The sequence below is a fragment of the Heliconius melpomene genome, chromosome 17, assembly GCF_056956725.1.
Source record: "Heliconius melpomene rosina isolate 202511_hmr_F chromosome 17, ASM5695672v1, whole genome shotgun sequence".
NCBI classification, from domain to species: domain Eukaryota; kingdom Metazoa; phylum Arthropoda; class Insecta; order Lepidoptera; family Nymphalidae; genus Heliconius; species Heliconius melpomene.
Genome location: NC_140405.1, coordinates 11,884,758 through 11,905,068, shown reverse-complemented (window position 1 = coordinate 11,905,068; position 20,311 = coordinate 11,884,758). Strand labels below are relative to the sequence as shown.

At 32.9% G+C, this 20,311-nt stretch overlaps 1 protein-coding gene and 1 long non-coding RNA gene across 4 annotated transcripts; one reads left to right on the top strand and one right to left on the bottom strand.

Annotated features, from left to right (window-relative positions):
• Positions 1-390: 390 nt before the first annotated feature.
• Su(fu) (suppressor of fused domain protein) lies at positions 391-7,677 on the top strand. 3 transcript variants are annotated; one of them, XR_014878933.1, is made up of 13 exons: positions 702-990; positions 1,152-1,254; positions 2,185-2,277; positions 2,822-2,994; positions 3,678-3,820; positions 4,135-4,220; positions 4,448-4,583; positions 5,136-5,235; positions 5,318-5,394; positions 6,010-6,104; positions 6,589-6,721; positions 7,055-7,323; positions 7,357-7,677. XR_014878933.1 is itself a non-coding variant. In XM_085200860.1 (12 exons), the coding sequence occupies exons 2-12, from the start codon at positions 1,160-1,162 to the stop codon at positions 7,229-7,231; spliced, it is 1,308 nt and encodes a 435-aa protein (XP_085056986.1). In that variant the 5' UTR covers positions 391-534; positions 1,152-1,159; the 3' UTR covers positions 7,232-7,677. The 3 variants fall into 3 exon arrangements, 2 of the variants coding, with proteins under 2 accessions (XP_085056986.1, XP_085056985.1); XM_085200860.1 differs by lacking the exon at positions 702-990 and adding an exon at positions 391-534 and having other exon boundaries at positions 7,055-7,677; XM_085200859.1 differs by having other exon boundaries at positions 7,055-7,677.
• LOC146530298 (uncharacterized) lies at positions 2,126-11,274 on the bottom strand. The gene is made up of 2 exons (XR_014878936.1): positions 10,083-11,274; positions 2,126-6,751 (listed from the first exon to the last, which is right to left on the bottom strand). It is a non-coding gene; the product is annotated as an uncharacterized LOC146530298 (long non-coding RNA).
• Positions 11,275-20,311: the final 9,037 nt, after the last annotated feature.

Here is a 20,311-nt window from a genome sequence, read left to right as displayed (position 1 = left end):
TTAACACTACCTAGCATTAATCTAACTATATATCGTTCATTTTATGTTTAAGTGTATAAAAATATTTATATATACTCTTATATTATATTTAGATATTCGAATTAGTATGCATTTATGTGTAAGTATATGTAAATGTAAGTATGTTTATTCATATATAAGTATGTGTATATTATTATTTATTTATGTGTATATTTAAAGTGTTCATAATAATTGTTACAATTTATTTATTTTTTATAAAATTTTAGATTCACATCCACTCTATTTTCATATTTTGTCTTCTCGCCATATTCTTTCACGCTCTTTCAAGCACTTTCATAGGTTGGCTGAAATCTCTTAAAGAAATAAGTCCACCGAGGCTAACTTCTTTTTCTGTTAAATGTATTTTTTAATGTTAAATGCAATAAAGAATATTATATTCAATGAAATAAATTGTAACAAGTAAATTATAAGGCTCCATACAGCATGACATTGGCGAAGTGATTGGTGTCAACTGGCACGATCGAAGCGCCATAAATTAAGAACTGAACTGATAATGTAAGTTTATTATTATTATGAATTCAGCAATTTTTTGTTAGCCATTTATTTAAAAGTCAAAAATTCACAAAAGTCAAAAGCGTTTTGAAATCACAGACAGACACTTCTATTTATTTATTTCGGTGTAGATCTAGATGGAAATAAATAATAGGGCAGCACCAAAATTAGTTTGACAACCATTTCCACCAACATAACGGGAACATAAAATAAATGGCGTAAAACATAAACAGCGTTATCCCTTCAGATCTAAAATATTTTACTCAATGTGAATATATAATTTAAATATAAAATCTATAAGAATAGTTTTAAAAATGTCCGCCTCCAGTGGTTCTGGAGTTAGTGGGATAGTTCAAAATAGCGCTTTGGCTTTTGTTGCGTCTGCGCAGGGCATTAGTACTGATGTACCAACTAATTCTGCCACATTGCAAGGAACTACTTCTGAAGTAAACCAAACTGGTAAAATTATATATGTTATATATTAACATACTTATTCCACGCTTGAGAACGAAAAATTTTTTTTTTTAAAATGTATAAAAATTTAAGCGAATTCGAACTAGCACCTTTTGCATTACATAAATTATAGATAAGAATTATAAACCTTATTTAAATTTTTACAGATCATCTTATGCCACCTGGACTCAACGCTCTCTACGAAACATGTACCAAAGTATATCCAGATCAACCAAATCCATTACAAGTTACTACTAGACTTAAATATTGGTATTTTTTTTTCTCAATTAGAATTAATAACTGTGTACATTGTGATTTTTCACTCTGGTTTGTTTGGACAAAGCCAAATAGTTTGTAATTTTTTCAAATGTTATTCACATACTAAACAGCAAAATATTTAGAAAAGTCTAAAGATTTTGAGTGTAGTAGGACTTAAATCATAGGGTTTCTTTCACAAAGGAGTACCTTGAGTCCTGCATTTGCATTTTTATGCATTATTAAATAGTTAAATTTTTTTCACAACAAAAGTTCTTAAAAATATAAGTTCAAAATAAAAATGTAAGGATAAAATGGACAAAGAAGTTATTTAGTACTTCTTTCAGTCTAAGACCGCCTACACATGTAACAACATATTGTAGCCATTTTAAATTATGCAGATAAATGAAATATTCTCTCTTTATGTCCCCCACATACTTCAATATCGGCATTAATTGTCAGTTCTCCACAGTAGCTTACCCAGAATGTCATCTAAAATGGAAAATTATGATGCACTTGCATTATAATAATAGCCTTTATTTTTCTGACTTTATATAGAACAGATATTTTTACATTGATTCATGCTTATAATTACAATTAAATGAAATTTCAACATTAACAAAAACAATTAACAACATTTATAAAATAATTAACAATATTTAATTAATATTTTAATATAATTTATGTTTCAATTTCAATAAAATATGTTGATATAATATACATTTTATGCATTATGAGTCAGGTTGTCATTTTGACAAAGGTGTTGCTACTAGTCTTTGTTTACTCACTCCGAAAAATTAAAAATTAATAACATAAATATTTGAGGATGAATGAGGATTTCAATCTGCTGACTTTAATTACTTGACTAATAAAGAAACAAGAGTAATTTGTTTAAATTAGCTGTAATATAATTTATATAATAGGTACCTACTTATTTTGTTACAGGCTCGGTGGACATGACCCTCTTGATTATATCAGCATGTATTGGAACCCTGGCAGGGCTGAAGAGAACATTACTCCTCACTGGCATTATGTTAGGTGATTATTTTTGTATTTTATAATTAATGAAATTACAGTTTTAGGTACTTAATAAAGGAGTGATAATCGTAATATGGTATATAAAGAAACAAACTATTTCATTAAAAGAACTTGTGTTAATTCATAAAATATGTGGATCGTCGTGGATTCGATTTAATATGAAATCCTTCCAGATTTACTAAAACACTTATAATCTTTTCCCTAGCTTAGAACTCAGACCTGTAATCCAACCTGGCGACAGTCATGTTCACCCGAAGCCCTGAATGAGTGAGTGCTGCAGTTACGGCCTTGAACTTATATTCAGATCAGAAAGTGGAGAATAGAAGCCTTAATTATTACTTACGGCCTACAACTTTATTCACTTTGTCCAATAATTAGGTTGTAATTATTTAAAAATAATATAAATTTAAGTAGTGTCTATGGCATTGTAGTTACTAAACGAATTAGTGACTTAATCGAGAGTGTTCTTAATCTTAAATGTTTGAAGATTTTTCAATTAACAATTATTAGAAACAGTTTAAAAGATTATAATTTTTTTTCTCAGTTTCGGTCTCTCAGACCTGCACGGCGACGGTCGTGTCCACCCTGAACCCTACCCCGGGGGGTGCTCCGGGTACGGCCTCGAACTTACATTTAGATTAGAGAGTGAAGAAAGGGAGCCTCCGCTGTGGCCTGCCGCCTTGTTGCAAGCTTTGGCCAGATATATATTTACTACAGGTTGGTCTTATGACTGTTTTTTTGTTTTGAGGATTGTTTAAAATAGTTGTAATTTATTAGAAACTTTTGTCTAATAATCTATGTAATGAAAATATTAATATATAATAATTTATTCCCTCAAGTGAAGTATGAAGTAAGTACTAATAAGTAAGTAGTAATTTGTCTCCTCAAGTGGGAATTGAACCCACATGCGTTTACAATCGCACGCTTGTGCCGTCTGCGTCTGCGTCACGACAGGCCTCAACTACAATTGACGTTTTCTGCACCGGTAAGTTCCGCATAACATTTGGGTTAGATTCTGATATTATTGCGTAATAAGTAGTAACGCGGTTAATAAGACTGGGAATAAATTATGTGAAAAATAATGAAATATATTTGTTCAAATTATAGTATTGTTTTACTTTTAAGCTTTTTCAGTCTAAATTCGGTTTTATTGTCATATCTTAGTCCGGACCGGATAATCCGTAACTGAGATTCTACGTAACCGAGAGCCGGATAATCGACTCTCTATTCTGTTATTAAAAGAATAACTAATGAGTTCATACTCGGCGACCACTTAATTCTTGGCAGAGCAAATTCCAATTTCCAATTACTGAATATTTTTTCTTTGTGCTGTGAGCATTTGTTACTAAATTAGGTCTTTAAAGAAACTCAATCTGTAGTTGTACTCTTTCCTGCTGTAGGTAACAAGTTTATGCCCGGTGACCACGTGACGTGGCACGCGCCCCTCGACGGTGCCAACTCCAGGTTGAGACACCTGCTGGTGACTGAGGACCCTCAGCTTGGCAAAGTTGATACTCCCCATGGGGGAGTTAGTTTTGTACAGGTTTGTGGTTTTCCTTTTTGTCTACGATTTTTTCTGTGTAGTTTTGTAAGTTATTTTTAAATATGTAGATATATTTTTGTCTTTAAAATTGTAATGTATTGGCCTTTGCCATTCAATATTATATTTAAATTTTTTGTACCATTTTATAAGAGAGACATATTTGAGTAAAATGGCTCCTTTGTTAATTTTGTTAATATTTATAAAAATATTATTTTTTTATATATATATATTGTTTATAAAAGATACGTCAAAATTAAATGTTATTATTTTAATTTTGTGTATTGGTAAAAAATAAATCTTTTTTTCATATATAGATGGTTGGTTGCACCAGTAGGGAACTCCGCGCGGCGCAACGGGGCTCCGGCCTTGAAGTTATAGAAGCGATCAGCAAAAATCCCAGGTTAGAATATTACATTATTTTACTATGCTATATATCTTAGGGCGTTGTGGCACAGTGGCAACAGCTTGCGATTGCAAATATGATAGTTGTGGGTTCAATTCTTACTCGCGGGAATGGGTTATTTAATATTGCTCGCTCTTGTGACAAGAAAGAAATCCATAGAATCTATCTATCCCGTCATATGTGGGATACAGGGTGAAGAAAAGCTTCAAATTATTATTTTTTAGATGTGGGGGTCCATGGCTAGTGTCCCGGGTATCTCGGGGCTCTGCCCGCTTGCCCCAGGGCTCCCGTGCCGCCCACTTAGCTGGTGTCTCTGCTAGAGTACGATGGTTAAGGAATCCACCTGTTGAGTGTAATATGGTAATTGTATATACATTTATTATGTTACTAGTGAGCATGAGATCGGCGTTTTGTGAAGCCATGATATCTCGAAAATTGTACAATGCATGGGGAATGGAGTGTCTAAACACCACTTTTCCTCTGCATATATTGTTAAAAAAACTAAAAAACTCAATGTGCTTTATCTCGAAAATTGTATGGATCCTAATCCCTACGGTATAATTACGGTTGCCCTTTTAAAATTTGTATAATGTAATTGTCTAATTTTGTCGTCTATATTTATCTTTAAATACTTGACAATATATGTCAGTAACTTTTAAAATTACCTTTTCTTGTAAAAAAACAGGATACAGGATGTATGAGGAATAATGGTCCAAAATGCAAAATGCACTTCTGAACCCAAAAAATGGTATTCCTTATTTTATTAAAAAAAACTGTAATTGTATTATATAAAACTTAACATGAAATTTCATATTTCAATTAGAAATCATCTTCATGATCATCATCCTAGACGTTACAATTTTTAGTTTTTGAATATAAAATATAGATATTATATATATATATTAATTTCAGAGTGTAGAACAAACAGAACCATTATCTCCGAGTGTGGAACAGCAAATAAAAGAGACCCTACAAAGAGGTCTCTGCAGTATGACAGATAGAGGGACAGAAGGTAAGTGAATTAGCCATTGAATGAATAAGTGAGTGAGTGAGCAAAATATGCTTAAACTTTAGTAAATAATTGTTTATTTCAGGACACAACATGTCTACGGATAGTTTTGAAATGTCGAGCATAGAGCGTGCATTACCTCAGCTACCTGAAACAATGGAGGTAATTTTTTTACTTATATTTAAATTGCGATTAAATTTGTATACTTGTGTTAAACTTTGACAAGAAACACAAGGACCTTGGCCTCGAAACCCGTTCGGAGAATATTTCTTTGCTTAACGCTGTATTCTGCACGTAGCAGGGTAGGCAGAGGGAACCTGGAAATCGATATTGTGTCTTAATTAATGTGAACGGAGGTTCACATTAAGACCCTTCCGTTCACTTTCCGACGAATTGTCGAAGCATTCCGTGTTAAATGGTGGAACTTAACATTGTGCTTTCTTGTTACCAGAGACAATATTTCATTCCCCTCAGTAGGAATCGGACCCAAAATCGCCGCTTTTACAGTCGCATGTTTGTGATCTTGCGCCACGACGGCGTCGCTTTCATTAATTTGTAGCAAAATTAAGTGCGGCGTTAAATTTCGCACAACACGCAATGACTCTTGGGGTGGATAGTAAAGAATGGAGTGTCTTAACACTAGGCTACGGCTACCTCTGCCTCCTTTGCTATGCGCGAGATACAGGAGTAAGTCAAAACATAAGATTGATTTTAGTTGACATTATTTTATTATATTAATGAATCTTTTTTTTAATTTACGTATTTTACTTATTCCAGGGCTCCTGGAGCGGTTCAGATGAAATTGAATACTTGGACTCAGTACATATAATATTCAATGCGGAGGGCGCCAGTTTACTACCTTTGGCCATTGAGTGAGTTTTATAGTTTATTTTGATAGCGGATTTGATGTTTGTGCAAGGACTTTCTTTTGTTCTGTTCAAAAAATATAATTTTTAATTTGTTTTCAAATGTTTATGGCTATTTAAAAAACTCTTAAATTATAAACTAGTAGCCGTTAATGGTAGCTTATAAGAATATTTTAAGTAATTAAAATTGTTTGAGGCTAACGTGGCACAGGGGCAAAAGCGTGTGTGCGTCTCAGCTTCACTTTGTATCCCTCTCCCTCTATGCTCTCCACCTTGCGCCGAATTTTGGAGACATTCCATATTGGGTGGCGAAATTCAACGCCGCGCTTTGCCAGTGAGAACCAGAGCGAAGACATAAAAATATTAACTATTTAATTACCTCGAGTGGGAATCGACCACACAGCCTATCGTATGCTTTAACTATAACATGCTTCTTTAATTACCTTATTCTGACCTTATTTAATTATTGACACCTATTTTGTCTTTCCAGTGGCCGAGTCCTCCATTCTCGTCATTTCACCTGGCGTCAGGGCCCTCGAGCGGTCACCATTTTACCCCCCACTGTAGCGGGGGCCTTTGTAACACCGGAGAAGCCGTATGCTGTAAGAGGTGGTTGGCTGCAGGTTCGATTCTTGTGGTTTTTTTTAATGTAGCTAAAAAAAATGTGTAAATTTTTTTTTTGGAATATCTTTAAAATGTTATATTGATTACATTTCAAAAATATTTATATATTTTTTTAAATTTACTGTTTAAATTGTCTGCATGACTCATTTTGTGAAATATTTTATGAAGAAAGAAGAAAACGGTAAAAATATACGGTAGCGTAGGAAGTGGGACGTTGACGGGGACGTTGTCTTAATCCAGAGTGCTCTAAACCATTATTAAAAAAAATACCTTTTACTTTTTAGAGTTTTTTTTTGTATCAGGAATTTTTAATCATCAGTTATATATTGCAGGTTCTAATCCCACCTTCGCTCGCGCGCGCCATGGCCCCTCAGGTGTCCGCGCTCTCCCGCTTCGCCGACAGCGACTCTGAGAGCGACGCGGACGCCCCCCCGCCATGCCTGCCCCTCGCACTGAGCTGGCCCACATACAAATTGAGTGTGTCCGTGGAAAGAGATGATGTCTTATGATAAATAAAGATATTGTTTATCGTTTTTTTATTAGCTTCACGCTGAATCGCACATATAGCAGGATTGGCAGAGGGGGACTAATGATATGACACCTATCCGCCACGCCTCACTCTCGCGAGCTGAGCAGACAAACTAAGAGTTGCCGTTGAGAAAGAAAGAAAGCACAGTTATATAGGCTCATTATTTTGTCCGTCTGTGAACTATTTAATTCGAAACATAGCGGCATTGCGGTTGTCATCTCGGTTTCCCCCAAGTGTCTCCCTTGCACTGAGTTGGCTTACTTACAAGTTGAGTGTGGCCGTCGAGACGAGTATATTATAAAACAAAAAGTATATGTATATCACAGAAAAAAACATATTAAACTTTATATCAGTCCATTTCATACAAAATAAATGTGAACATGAAAGAGATGATGTCTTATGATGAATAAAATTATTTTCTGTCGATGTTTTTTTTTTCAATTAAATTTCCTCGTATATTATTTAATAGTGTATGTAAGTTCGAAAACATATAAATGAACAATTTGTTTAATCGTGATCATTCCGCAGGGGATGCCCTCCTGCCTTCGGCATCCTTACAAGTAGCCACATAGTGCTTGTAATTTTTTCAGGGACACATTACAGGGTGGATAGAGAAGAGGCTATCTACCCGATGTTGCTGTAATTGCATGCATTAGCCTCAAGTTCGAAAAAAAAAACATGGGTTATAGAATATAAATAGAAAAATATTATAATTAGACACGCAAAAAAATTCGATACACTTAGTTGGAGGTTTTGATAGTTTTACAGAGTTAATTTTTTTTTGTTTTCCCTTGAAAAATAAGGAGTTTTGCTTTTTTAATGACATATAAGTATACTTCCAAAAGTATGTATGCAAGTTAATCGCCTCATTATTCGTAATTTATAATTTCAAATCACTTAAAGCGTTTCACTTCTAAAAATTCGATAAATGGAAACCGTGATGCCTCACCTGCCATTCGCCAGCCAAGCCCTCGGCACAAGTGTTCGATTATAAACTCGTCAAGTTGTGTGTTCGATTACCACTCTAAGAAATTAAATATTTTCATTTCGTCGCTCTAGTAATGAGGTACAGCGCGGCATTAAGTTCCGCTACTCGACACGCCAGATTTCGGGGAAAAGTGTAGATCGATGTGTCTTTACACTACATTCCATCTGCCTAGCCTGCTATGGCGTGATACAGCGAAAATTCCATCCTTCCTAAATAGAGGCTATCGTAGTGCAGAGGAATAACATTGAAATGTAAGCGTGACGGTTGGTGGTTTCGACCCCACTCGGGGGAATAAATAAATAAAGAGTAGAACTGAGACATTCCGACTTAGGTGATCTGCCCAACCTGCTATATGCGGATATATCTACTGTAAAGGTACTTAATTAATGAAGGTAGAAAAGAAAGTTTCAAAACAAAATGTCAATTCATTTCAAAAGAGGCCGGAGAGGTGGGGCACAAGCTACTGTGACTCAAAAGGCGACGGTTGTGGCTTCAATTTTACATTTGAGAGAATGAAATAATCAAAATTTTCATTTCTTCACTTTGGTAACCAGGCGAACTGCGGAGAGTGGGTATCGGAAATATCAGAATGAAAAAGCATATCATACTTACTCATATATAAGCATATGTATATAGTAATAATAATAACATTGAGGGGCGTTAGGTTTTTTTTTCGGTCTTGAGGTTAATGCTGTTAGCCCTATTGGCTTTTACAGCGACACCCGGTGGGGACGGAAGAGGGTACTCTGTCCCTGAAGATATGCAGGCACTGTGAGAAAAAATCAATATGTTCAAAGGCAGATTTGAACTCGGCTCGCGACTACTAAATCCGCAACGATGGCCGCTGTGCTGTCAGACTTTTTACGGCGTTAAGTTCCCCTATACTATAAAGTATAACTCATAGTAAAACATACCGTCTGTAGATTGTTGTGTCTAATACGTACCTAAGTAGCACAAAGTTGCGCAACAAAAAAGAAAGTCTTAAAAACGGTTTCCGTACCACAAAACCATTTATCATTTGACATTGACATAATTATGCATTAAAAATAACAGATTTGGAGTGTATAAAGGAGGTCACTAGTTCGATATCCGCGTGGCAACTTAAATTAGTTATCAAACTTAAACTCTGACTTTTGACCGATTTTTTGTAACGAAATTTTATAACGATTTAAGAAAAAATACAAATTTAGGTAAATATCGTTGCTTTGAGGTCGTCGTAGCAACGATGACAGACAAAGGTTGTAGGTTCATCTACACTCAAGGGAATTATTATATTTCAATTATTTTCATTTCGATGTTAGATAAATCACATTCACGCATTGATTCCCGCCACTCAAACTCAAGTCTCAACACTCAATGGTGGTAGGTTTTCTCTGCCAACCCTGCTATATACGGGTACAGTGTGAAGTATCATTTATCATTTTATATTTTATATTAAAATACATTAAGTATATTTATAACTATAACTTATATAAGTACATTTGTTAGGTAAAAGTAAATGCAAATTAAAAATAGAGTTTTATTGTTAACCTTTTTCTTATCTAATAGCAATTACCAGAGACTAATTAAATTCATTACACCCTTGAAAAAAATAATAGCTTTATGTCCCCATGAAGCCGTAATTCTCATTATTAACCATAACTTCACTTTTGTTTTGCTATAACGCGACTGCGACAGAAATATTGTTTATCGTATGTTTTTTTAGCTCGATGTCCATCTGAATGATGTAAAAACGTCTTATTATTAACATAAATAGGTCAAATTATATCTTAAAAAACTTTTTGTTATGTTACAATGCCGTTTATAATAAACAAATGATAAATAATTAAAGTTTTAAACTTACATTTCTATTTGGTAGGTTTATATCAATACGTGACTCCCTCCACGACGCCATCACGCCATTCATAATCGTCACACTTTAAATGTAAAGAAATATCAATTTTATTTAAAAGGGCACAGGTCTTATAGTACTCTGCCTCAGTTATTGTTTACATTTATATTTCATTATTAAAAGATTATATGTTATCTTAATAATTATTTGAATTTAAATCTTAGTACTTATATTTTAAGGTTGGTTTTACATCGCGTGTGTTATTGAGTTTAACAAGATGGCGGATGTTTTCAACGTAAGAGCGGCAACGTCGCAGCTCCCAGTACATATTGATCAATGCTATAAATGGAATAGTTACCTGGCTGTCTGGCTGTTTTGATTATGGGAATGAGATTTCACCTGTTTTATTTATAAATATATGTATGTTCATTTAAACATAACTTGTTACTTGTTAAATATACTAATTAATGTCAAACAAATGAACTACTCAAAAAGTGAAATCGTAATCTAACCATGTGCTTTTCTTATATGGAAGCGAATACCAAATATGATTTGCTTATAAATTATAATTATCAAACAGAACGAATTATGTTTTACATAAACAATACTAGAAAACAGTTTGGCCTGAATGTATCGTATGGGTAATCATAATTTTACATAATAACGTTGACACAAATTATTCTGATAGCATTTATGTGGTTGGCTATCAAGTGAGTACCTCACGCGTTGTTATAAATTGCCTTAACGGTAACTTTGGCTAACCGACTAGACTAGACAAAGGCATTTATTTTGAAATGAATGGACTTATGTCCTTAAACATGATGACCTTTGCCATATAAGTTAAAAAATAAGCTATCTATAAATAGAATATATCATCTGTATGTTAATTTACTGTAAATTTTGTACAAAACATACTTGTATCGGTATTTACGTTCATTCAATTAAAATAAAATGAGTAATGACGATATCATTGATTTAAATGTCTTTTTATTATTATTTAAAAATATTTCATATTTTGTATTTATTTATATTTTAATGCACGCGAGTAAAACAATATCTACACATGACCTAAGTTAACCTTAAACCAGTCGTATAAATAATTATTAAACGGCAAACAGCAATTGAGACCGTCAGCAGTAAACTGGCATAACGCCAAAATATTAAATGAAAATACTATTACAGATATACCCCGTACGTAACCGTAACCGTATTTGTTATAAAGATTAAAATACTTAACTATACTTTAAATATAAATATTTAATTTTATATAATTTTTTTAAGTAAAAATATAAATACTTTAAATATAAATACTATACTTCAAGACTAAAAATCGTGTGACTGTAAACGCGACGGTTGTGGGTTGAATTTCTATTAGGGCGAATGAATTATTTTCATTTACTCGCTCTGGTAATAAAACAAAGCGCGGCGTTGAGTTTTGCTACTCAAGTCTCAACACAATATGTCTTAGAAGTTAATTCCCTTTGCCTGCCGTGAATAATAATTATTATGTCAATTTTTTATAATTTGAATTTTTTAGGCAATAGGTTTAAATCTATTATTTATTTTCAAATTATTTATCACGTTTTAACTTTGGCTGATACAATCAAATGATGACATATTTTAGTGTGCCATAAATTACAGAGAATGTAAATAAGTATGGCTGAGGATATAAAATTTTAACAGTTTTTTTCTATCTTTTGGCAATATGTTTCAAAAGATAGTATTATATAATTACAAACTATAAAAATAAATAGAAAATATGACTTAGGCGAGTCTGGTATGCAGCTTCATTCACCAGGGGTTAAAGTGACCCTCTTCCAATATAAAGAAGGGGAGAATTTTTTTATTCATAACAATGAACAATTCAATCTACGGGTCACAATTCACAACTCACACAGCTACTTTAGGTCCTATAATTCTAGTTAAACTTTAAATTTTAAATTTTAATTTTTACTTCAAATATTTAATTTCTATTTTTTAATATAAGTAAACAAGATAATCTCCATTTTTTCGCGTAATTTTGTGTTTTTTCAATTAACTTAGACAATATTTAATTGAAAACAATCTATATTTATTTATTAAGAGTTTAGAATAAAATTTGTTTTAACAGTAATAAACAAAATCACATGTTCTAAATTAGCGATACTCACATATTCAACATCGTATGCTAAAAAGTAATAATTATAATTGTTACAGGGAAAATGTGGATATTAATTATCGTACATAACTTAAGCAAAATTTACGAATGCATAACCGACAATAAGCATAAATTCTCTTATCGTTCTAATTATGTAAAACCTTGTTAGTACAACGAGGAAATACCAATAATTCATACCCCCAAATAGGAATTGAATCCGCAACCACCTTTACAATCCCGCGTGAGGCCGATAGCCTAATTTTCACTTTCCTATTTATATTTACATTTTCATATTTCAATACTGTTTGTTTATAAATAAAGCGACATTTCAATAGCCTGTACGTTATGTTTATATAAATATAATGCAAGTAATTATATAATAGAAATAAATTAACTAAGCTAATATATTATGTCACGTTTCTGCATAATATTTACTAAACTAACGTTTCATCTGACTTTGTCTGAATATTTAGTTTGAAATATATAATATAATAAAATTTAATTTAAAAACAATTGATCAATTGTTAAAAACAACTCTTGTATCTTTCGATTGCGTCCCCGGGAAGCTTATTTTTTCTGTGCTCTAAGGGATCGTAGTCTTGGAGATTCGATACGTAGACAAACAGACTGAAAACAAAATGTTTTCTTTTTTATCTTTTAAGGTATGGTACCTTAAAAACATGTTTTCTACACCAATTGCTACAAGTACTTTAAAATGTGCTCGGAGCTAGTAAATGATATGAGCCTATCCTCGAGTGGTTTACTATAACAGTTCTATAGTAACCTCTAAACATCATCACCAGAACAGCTCGTCAATATTATAATTATGTCAATAGTATTATCACCTTAGTCCATTAATAAAAGTGTATCAAACAAAATGTTTCAAGTCTTTGGCCGAACTGAACTAAGACTTACCTCACAAACTTTAATACATATTTTTTCTCAAAATCTTTCTTTCGAAATTAATATCAAATATCCAAGTGTGGTAACATCATGGTCACTAGTTAATAATGGAATAATACAAACAAGAATAACATTTTTTAAATGAATAATTATGTTAGTATAAAAAACGTATCTATACATACAATGCAACTGGTTCTATAAACTGGTTGATCTAGAAATACCTTGTTATAAAGGGTTTTGTAAATGATTACAATAGAATTATAACGCCTTCATGGCGCAATAAGTGACAATATCTGATGGTAGACGCGATGGTTGTGGGTTCGATAAATTATATTTTCCTTCCTCGCCGGTGATAATTGCCTGTAAGACAGACACTATTGAGATTTTATTGGAACTTAACAAAAGCAAAAACTTTAAGAGTCCTTATAATGGCCTAATTGAATAAGAAATATTTTAAATTTAATATGAAGTAGGTAATATAGAGTATAGCTTTCTTCGAAAATGGGGAACGGAGTTGTCTTAACACTAGGTTCCCTTTGACTAACCTGCTTTGTGCGGGCTGATTTAACTGTCTCTTTAATATTGAAAAAGTTTTTAACTTCTAATAAGAAAAGAAGCATGCTTTATAATAATTATGCACATCATCTATCGTTGACCTGAGTAAGCATTACTTTACCGAAACTTCTATTTTCATTTATATTAAAACAATACAAGTCTCCAAGGAAAATAAACACTTTAAAACTAATATTAATATAAATTGTGCAATTAATATGCTTAGTAATATTGAAAATATGATAAAATATTACTCATGTTAATATAATATTATTTCCTTAATAAAAGTATGAATAATCGAGGAACACGCGTAAATACATATTTAGATAAGTACTTACGAGTACTTAAAATTCTAGAGTGGGTATCAGACTGTTCTAGGGTGGGCATGGAACACCCTGCTTCCACATTGCTAGGCCTATGGCCCTCTACCATTAACTAATATCGAGCTATTTTAAATAAATCACTGTCCTCGTGGCGAAGGTTGAGAACCGTCTGGGATCTAGGTGTAGATACTAAATTTGAATCACACTCAGGATTATGCATGTGGATATTTATAATTAAATTATTTTACCCAATTTTTTAGCTTCACGCTGTATCCCGCATACATATATTTAATGTCAAGACACTTCGTTCTGACATGGAATGTTGAGCATTGGCTATGGAACACCCGCCGAAGTTCGTCAACTTTTATAGGTCATTTTCCCGTTGACTCCAATCATGAGTACTAAATTCATACAGAAAACTTAATCCGACTCGTACTTGATTGTTTTTAATTTCTACTCGTGAATATAAAATATTTAATATCTTCTTTTCGAATTCGGTCAAAAAGGGGCAACGGGGTGTCTAATCACTAAGTTCCCTGGTTCCTTCTGCTATGTACGGGATACAGCGTGAAGCTGAAATAAAATAAAATCTAAAATATTTAAAAAACGACAAAACAGTCTGTTTCTAGTATCTAAATTATTGTAGTGGCCTTAAGTATATATCACGTATAATGTTAATTTTAAATCAAGGCTTTTATACTTTTAAATTGTCAAAGACGATATATCGAAGTTAATTTTTGATAAAACTAGCGGTGTTTGTCAGAATACGTTTAAATTTTCATTTCATTTTCATTGTCCCCAAGGTTGTGGGCACAATTCCCACTTGGAATCGAATCCCTTAGCCGGAATAAAATATTTAATAATCGCGGCGGAGGTGTCTTAAATTAAACGTAGTGTCTTGACACTATGTGTGACAAAATATATGGGCAAAGGTACTAAACTTAGATAATTGAAATTGGGAATGTAGGTAAGTTATGGAGGGTCCTACCCTGCGAAAGGAGAGATCGAAATGACTATAGGAACGGGAAAGAACGTGATTTTCCATTTCACTTCTTAAAATCCACCACCAGCATTTGGGAACATCACAACTAAATTGGGAATCGAACTCACAGCGTACAAGGTTATAGTCTCAACTTGAGGTGTAATAATATACCTACATGAAAGCCAATATTCAATTATTATTTATTTTTAAGTTGAATACACAATGGCCCTAGCGAGTACTCAAGGAGATTTTCATGACATGATTTCCTCGCACTTTACTTCTTAAATTGGAATAGAACCTTATAGGAACTTATAGGAATCGAACCCACAATAATCGCGTTAACAATCCAGACTATTAGCAACTAGCAAGCGGCAACTGTAAACTGGCGACTAGCGTATTAAATAGATATACATACATATACTTATATGAAGTTTATAGTTCTAGTTAGGCGCAAAGTACGGCAACGCCGCCTTTCTCTCGCAACAACTCAACTGGTTATAGTCGTTTCTCGTTTCGTAAACTCTGGTTGTTTTTGTATTTATATGTTACTAGCGGCCCACTCGCCGTTTTTATTTGTTTACTAATCTTATTTTAGTGTATTATAATATTAAAAACAATAACCACATATTGCAAGCTAAAGTTTTAGTTAATTTATTAAAATATTTATTCCTTAGCAAGTTTTTATTATTGTTTAAACAAACAATTTTATATTGACTTTTTTATTTACCAACCGATTTCTATAAGACAAACACTATAATATTATGTCAAGGGAATTTCGCCGAAGTACAATAGTGAAAACTGAAAAACAATTGTTTTGGGTTTTGTTCCATTAATAAAAGCCTCCAATAATATATTTTCTATATACCTTCCATGCACAGACAGCGATGAGTTACAATTTTATTATATGGATAGATTTTTTTTTTTCTCCTATAAAGCAAGTAGAATGGGTAAATAAAAAGTAGTGATCAGTGAGTGAAAAAGACAATAATTTCTATTTCTATTTTTGCTTGTTATTTGTTTCAGTTATTTTTCTAAATTTCCTCTGTATTCCACACATAGCAGGGTAGGCAGAAGGAACCTAATGTTAAGTTCTTAAGACACACCACGGCTTTCCGCCGAATTCTCGAGACATTGTGTGTTAAGTGGCGGAATTCTTAGCCATCTTTATATGTATATCTTTACATAAATGAATACATATAATAAACACGACAAAAGGAAGAGACTGTGTGCCCTTCGAACACTCGGAAGTTACCCTTCCGTGCGAGCAAGTGTCGCCTTGTGTCTACTCTATGCTATAAGAGCACGATCGTGTTGATATTTAACGATGTTATAAACGTTAGCTTCACGCTTTTATTTAGGTAGAGGGAACCTAGTGTTAAGACACTCTGTTCCCAACGCATCGAATAATTTTAGAGACGTGCGTGTTCACTGATTGAAATAAACGCAGCACTTTGTCCAATACATTATATAAATTCATTCCCTAAATGAGTTTCGAAGTACTATCATCGAAGTCACCACAACACTATGACAACGCCCCCAACACCTTTGTATTATTATATTTTTATTTGGAACTTAGCAGGAACCTGGGAACTTAGCGTTAAGACACTCACTTGCCGCCGAATTCTCGAGACATTGCATGTTGATTAGCGGACATCAACTTTATCTCGTTATCAGAGCGAGGAAAATAAAATTATTACATATTTTATTTCCCCAAGTGGGAATGGAACTCATAACGTCGCGTCGAGTTAACAGTCACACGCTTGTCCCCCTTCGCCTCGAAGGCCTTGATGGTTATATAAAAATATTATTATCAAATTTTTAATAGATGTAAATTTTATAATAATAGATAAAAAGTAACAATAAACAAGCTTTTCTTGGATTCATTCTACACGTGATAGATAGTTGTTTACAAGTTTTTAAATTTTCATTTCAGTTTCTAGAACTATTTTAATGTGAATAAAGAAAGTAATTAAACATATGTACTAGGTTTTAGACTTTGATCTATGATTCATTTTAAAAGAAACTAAGTGAAAGAAGTTTTGTGTTGATGAGCTTAATCTTATACTTAAAGATTTTTCGAGGTTGTCGTAGCGCAGCGGTAAAGCTTGTTGTGTTGCGACTGTAAGCGCACGCTTGTAAGTTCGATTTGACACTCACGTGGGAATATAAAATGTTTTCACTTCCTCTGGTCAACAGCACAAAGTGCGGTGTTAAACTCCGCTACTTAACAATCAACACTGTTAAGTGCCACTGCGAGCAAATAAAAAGTAAATATATTGTGATAAGACATTTTTACATTTCGTTGTATAAGCATCGGTGGTTCAGTGGTAGAATGCTCGCCTGCCACGCGGGCGGCCCGGGTTCGATTCCCGGCCGATGCATAACAACTTTTGGTTTAATTTTCTTTGCTTAGTGACATTTTTCTTGATATTTTTTTATATTTTACAAAAACCAGTTACGAGTAAAAATGTTAATTAGCTAAATGAGAACAATATTTTCATATAATAGGAAATACATATATATAAAAAACGTTTCGTTTTATTTATAATAAATTAAATAAACAATAGATAATTTTATTAATGTTTAATAGTTTCAATTTAATTATATTTTAAGTTTTGACACGTATTTTCGGGTCCGATATCCTAAGGGTAAATAGGACTCTATTACTAAGACTCCGCTGTCCATCAACCTGTCTATCCGTCTGTCAGCAGGATGTATCTCGCGAATCGTCATAGTAAGCCAGTCGAGACTTTCACAGACGATGTATTTCTGTTACTGCTATAACAACAAACACAAAAAATAGAATAAAATATCTAAGGGGGTTCTCAAACTACAAATATGATATTTTTACTGTTTTTATAGATTGATGATTCATAACTTTTCGAGATTGATTTAATTTTTTTTCCGTTTTGAACGAGACTGTCCCGTTTTTTGCTTGTGTCCTGGTGTCCCGAAACATGCCACGTACAAATATTCCGTTTTTCCGGAATGTCGTGTAAATATTGTTAGTTAAAAAGTGCGTTAGTGTGTAGTGTTAGCTAATAAATGAATGTAGGTATAGTAAATAAGGCAACGTTTTATTTTGTAAGGCGAGCATCTGGCCTTGGAGCACGAGGAAAACGTGATGGCACCACTAAGTGACTGCGTATTGAGTACAAGTTACTTCAAAATGAGTTTATATTTTAAAACTGTTATTGAAAAATATTTTTCCATTTTCTGACAGGAAACCTAGTGTGAAGGCACACCGTTACTCATGTACCGCCCAATATTTGATATATTGTTAAGTAGTGAAATCTAATGACTTGCTTTATCTTGTTAGCAATGATAATGATAATAATTTATATATAGCTTGAAAATCGAGCCCACACTCGTCGCGTTTACAGACGGACGCCAGCGCCACCACGTCATGTCGGCCTCTATACTCAAGCCGTTCACGAGCTCAGAGATCTGTCTTCAAATCTCATGTGCGCACCGTAACTCTAATAATTTCATTATACACAAAACATTGTATGAATATATTTTATAAAAAAATTACAAATTTAATTCTTTTTTTTATCAAACGACAAAACTCGTTCTGCCAATGCCATGTACCATTTAAGAAAATACTTTCTAATTACCTATATTTTTTGGTTTTTATTAGATACAGCCATATAAATATATCATTAAATTAAAACACAAACGTAAACAGAGCAATAAAATTACTAAATACTATTTTTGGGCAGAATACTGACATACCATCGTAACGGCGTGACGTTTGTGTATTTTTGTCTCTTGTGATTCAATTTATAGACTCTGTGGGGGCGAGTCTGGTGCATTCTACATTTTTTCCTACTTACTATTTATAAAATATATATACATATTTTTGTTAATAAAATCTAATTAATAAGATATCTAGTAATGGAAATAAAAATTGTAAGAGTGGATAATTGTATTTTAAAAACAGTATGAAATAGTGTGTATCGATTGTTCGATTTTCACAAATTTGTAAACCTTTGGAATATAAACATTAGCTTGTTTTACTCCCGTCCCACTGAAGAACTCCACCTCCTTTCGCCATCCACCTTCGTCACAGTATTCCTCACATAGCAGGGTAGGCAGGGGAACCTGGGAACTTTGTGTAGTGTTACGACACTCCCTTCCCATAAAAACACTTCTGTTAATCACTTTCCGCCGAATTTATTACATATTGAGTGGAGGAAGTCAACGCAGCGCTTTGCCCCGTCACCATCATCGTCATTATTCTATTTTATCCTGCTATAAGCGGGATCCAGCGTGAAACTGATTTTTATAACTAGATCACAGTGGCGTAACCAGGTAATTTAAATATATAACTAGTTGTTATTCATATGCATATATGTATATATAATTATTAATTCCGGAAATTCCGGGTTATTTCCCATAGACTTGTAAAGAATATATAATACATATTCATTACTTATAAATGGTAAAACCGATTTGATAGATATTAGATAGTAAAGATTAATACTTATTAAGATTAAATATATGATAACTGAGATGTCGTCGTGTCATTAGGACTGTTAACACGCGATTGTTAAGCAGGGGGAATCTGGGAACCTAGTGTTAAGTTCCCACTAAGATACTTCCTACGCCCATGTCTGCACCAATTGGATAAAATTTTTGGCGTCTAATGTGCGTACATCAAGGTCATTCCTCCTGCGTACGAGTGTTATGTTTTGCCCCTTTATGCAAGAAAACTTATAATAATAATAAATAAATCTAAACGCTTAAATTAAAATTAACGAAGAGCGGGCATCGAACTTGTACTTTGCCAATACGTTATACATATACACAGCTGCTTATTTCAAAACAGTATAAGATAAACAAAAAATGTATAAACATCAAAAATATTTGAACAACTGTTGTAATAGGTATAGTTGTAATACGTCACTGTGACGCAGTTTCAGTATGTATTGTATAAATATTATCTATATATCATTTTTATTATTATTTAAATCTCATATAATTTTAAGAATATATTCGTATATGATGGGTACTGTTTTCATATGTATATATTAAAATGATTAGATATTAGATAATCACCATAGTACCTACATTCTTATCTTACCTACTGATAAACCTAAATATATACATTTGAAAACTTTTTAAACTTCACGCTGCATATAAATAGTAGGGTAGTCCTATAGGGAACTTAGTATTAAAACACTCCGTTCGCCACTTCCCGCCTACATTTAATATATATTTAATTACAACGTTTATCATATTTCTGCAGGAAATGAAGATTTAATTTATAATTAAAAAAATCGTCGAAGGTCTTTCTGTCACTTATGACTTCAAAGTGATGTTTTCACTTTTGACCACATTA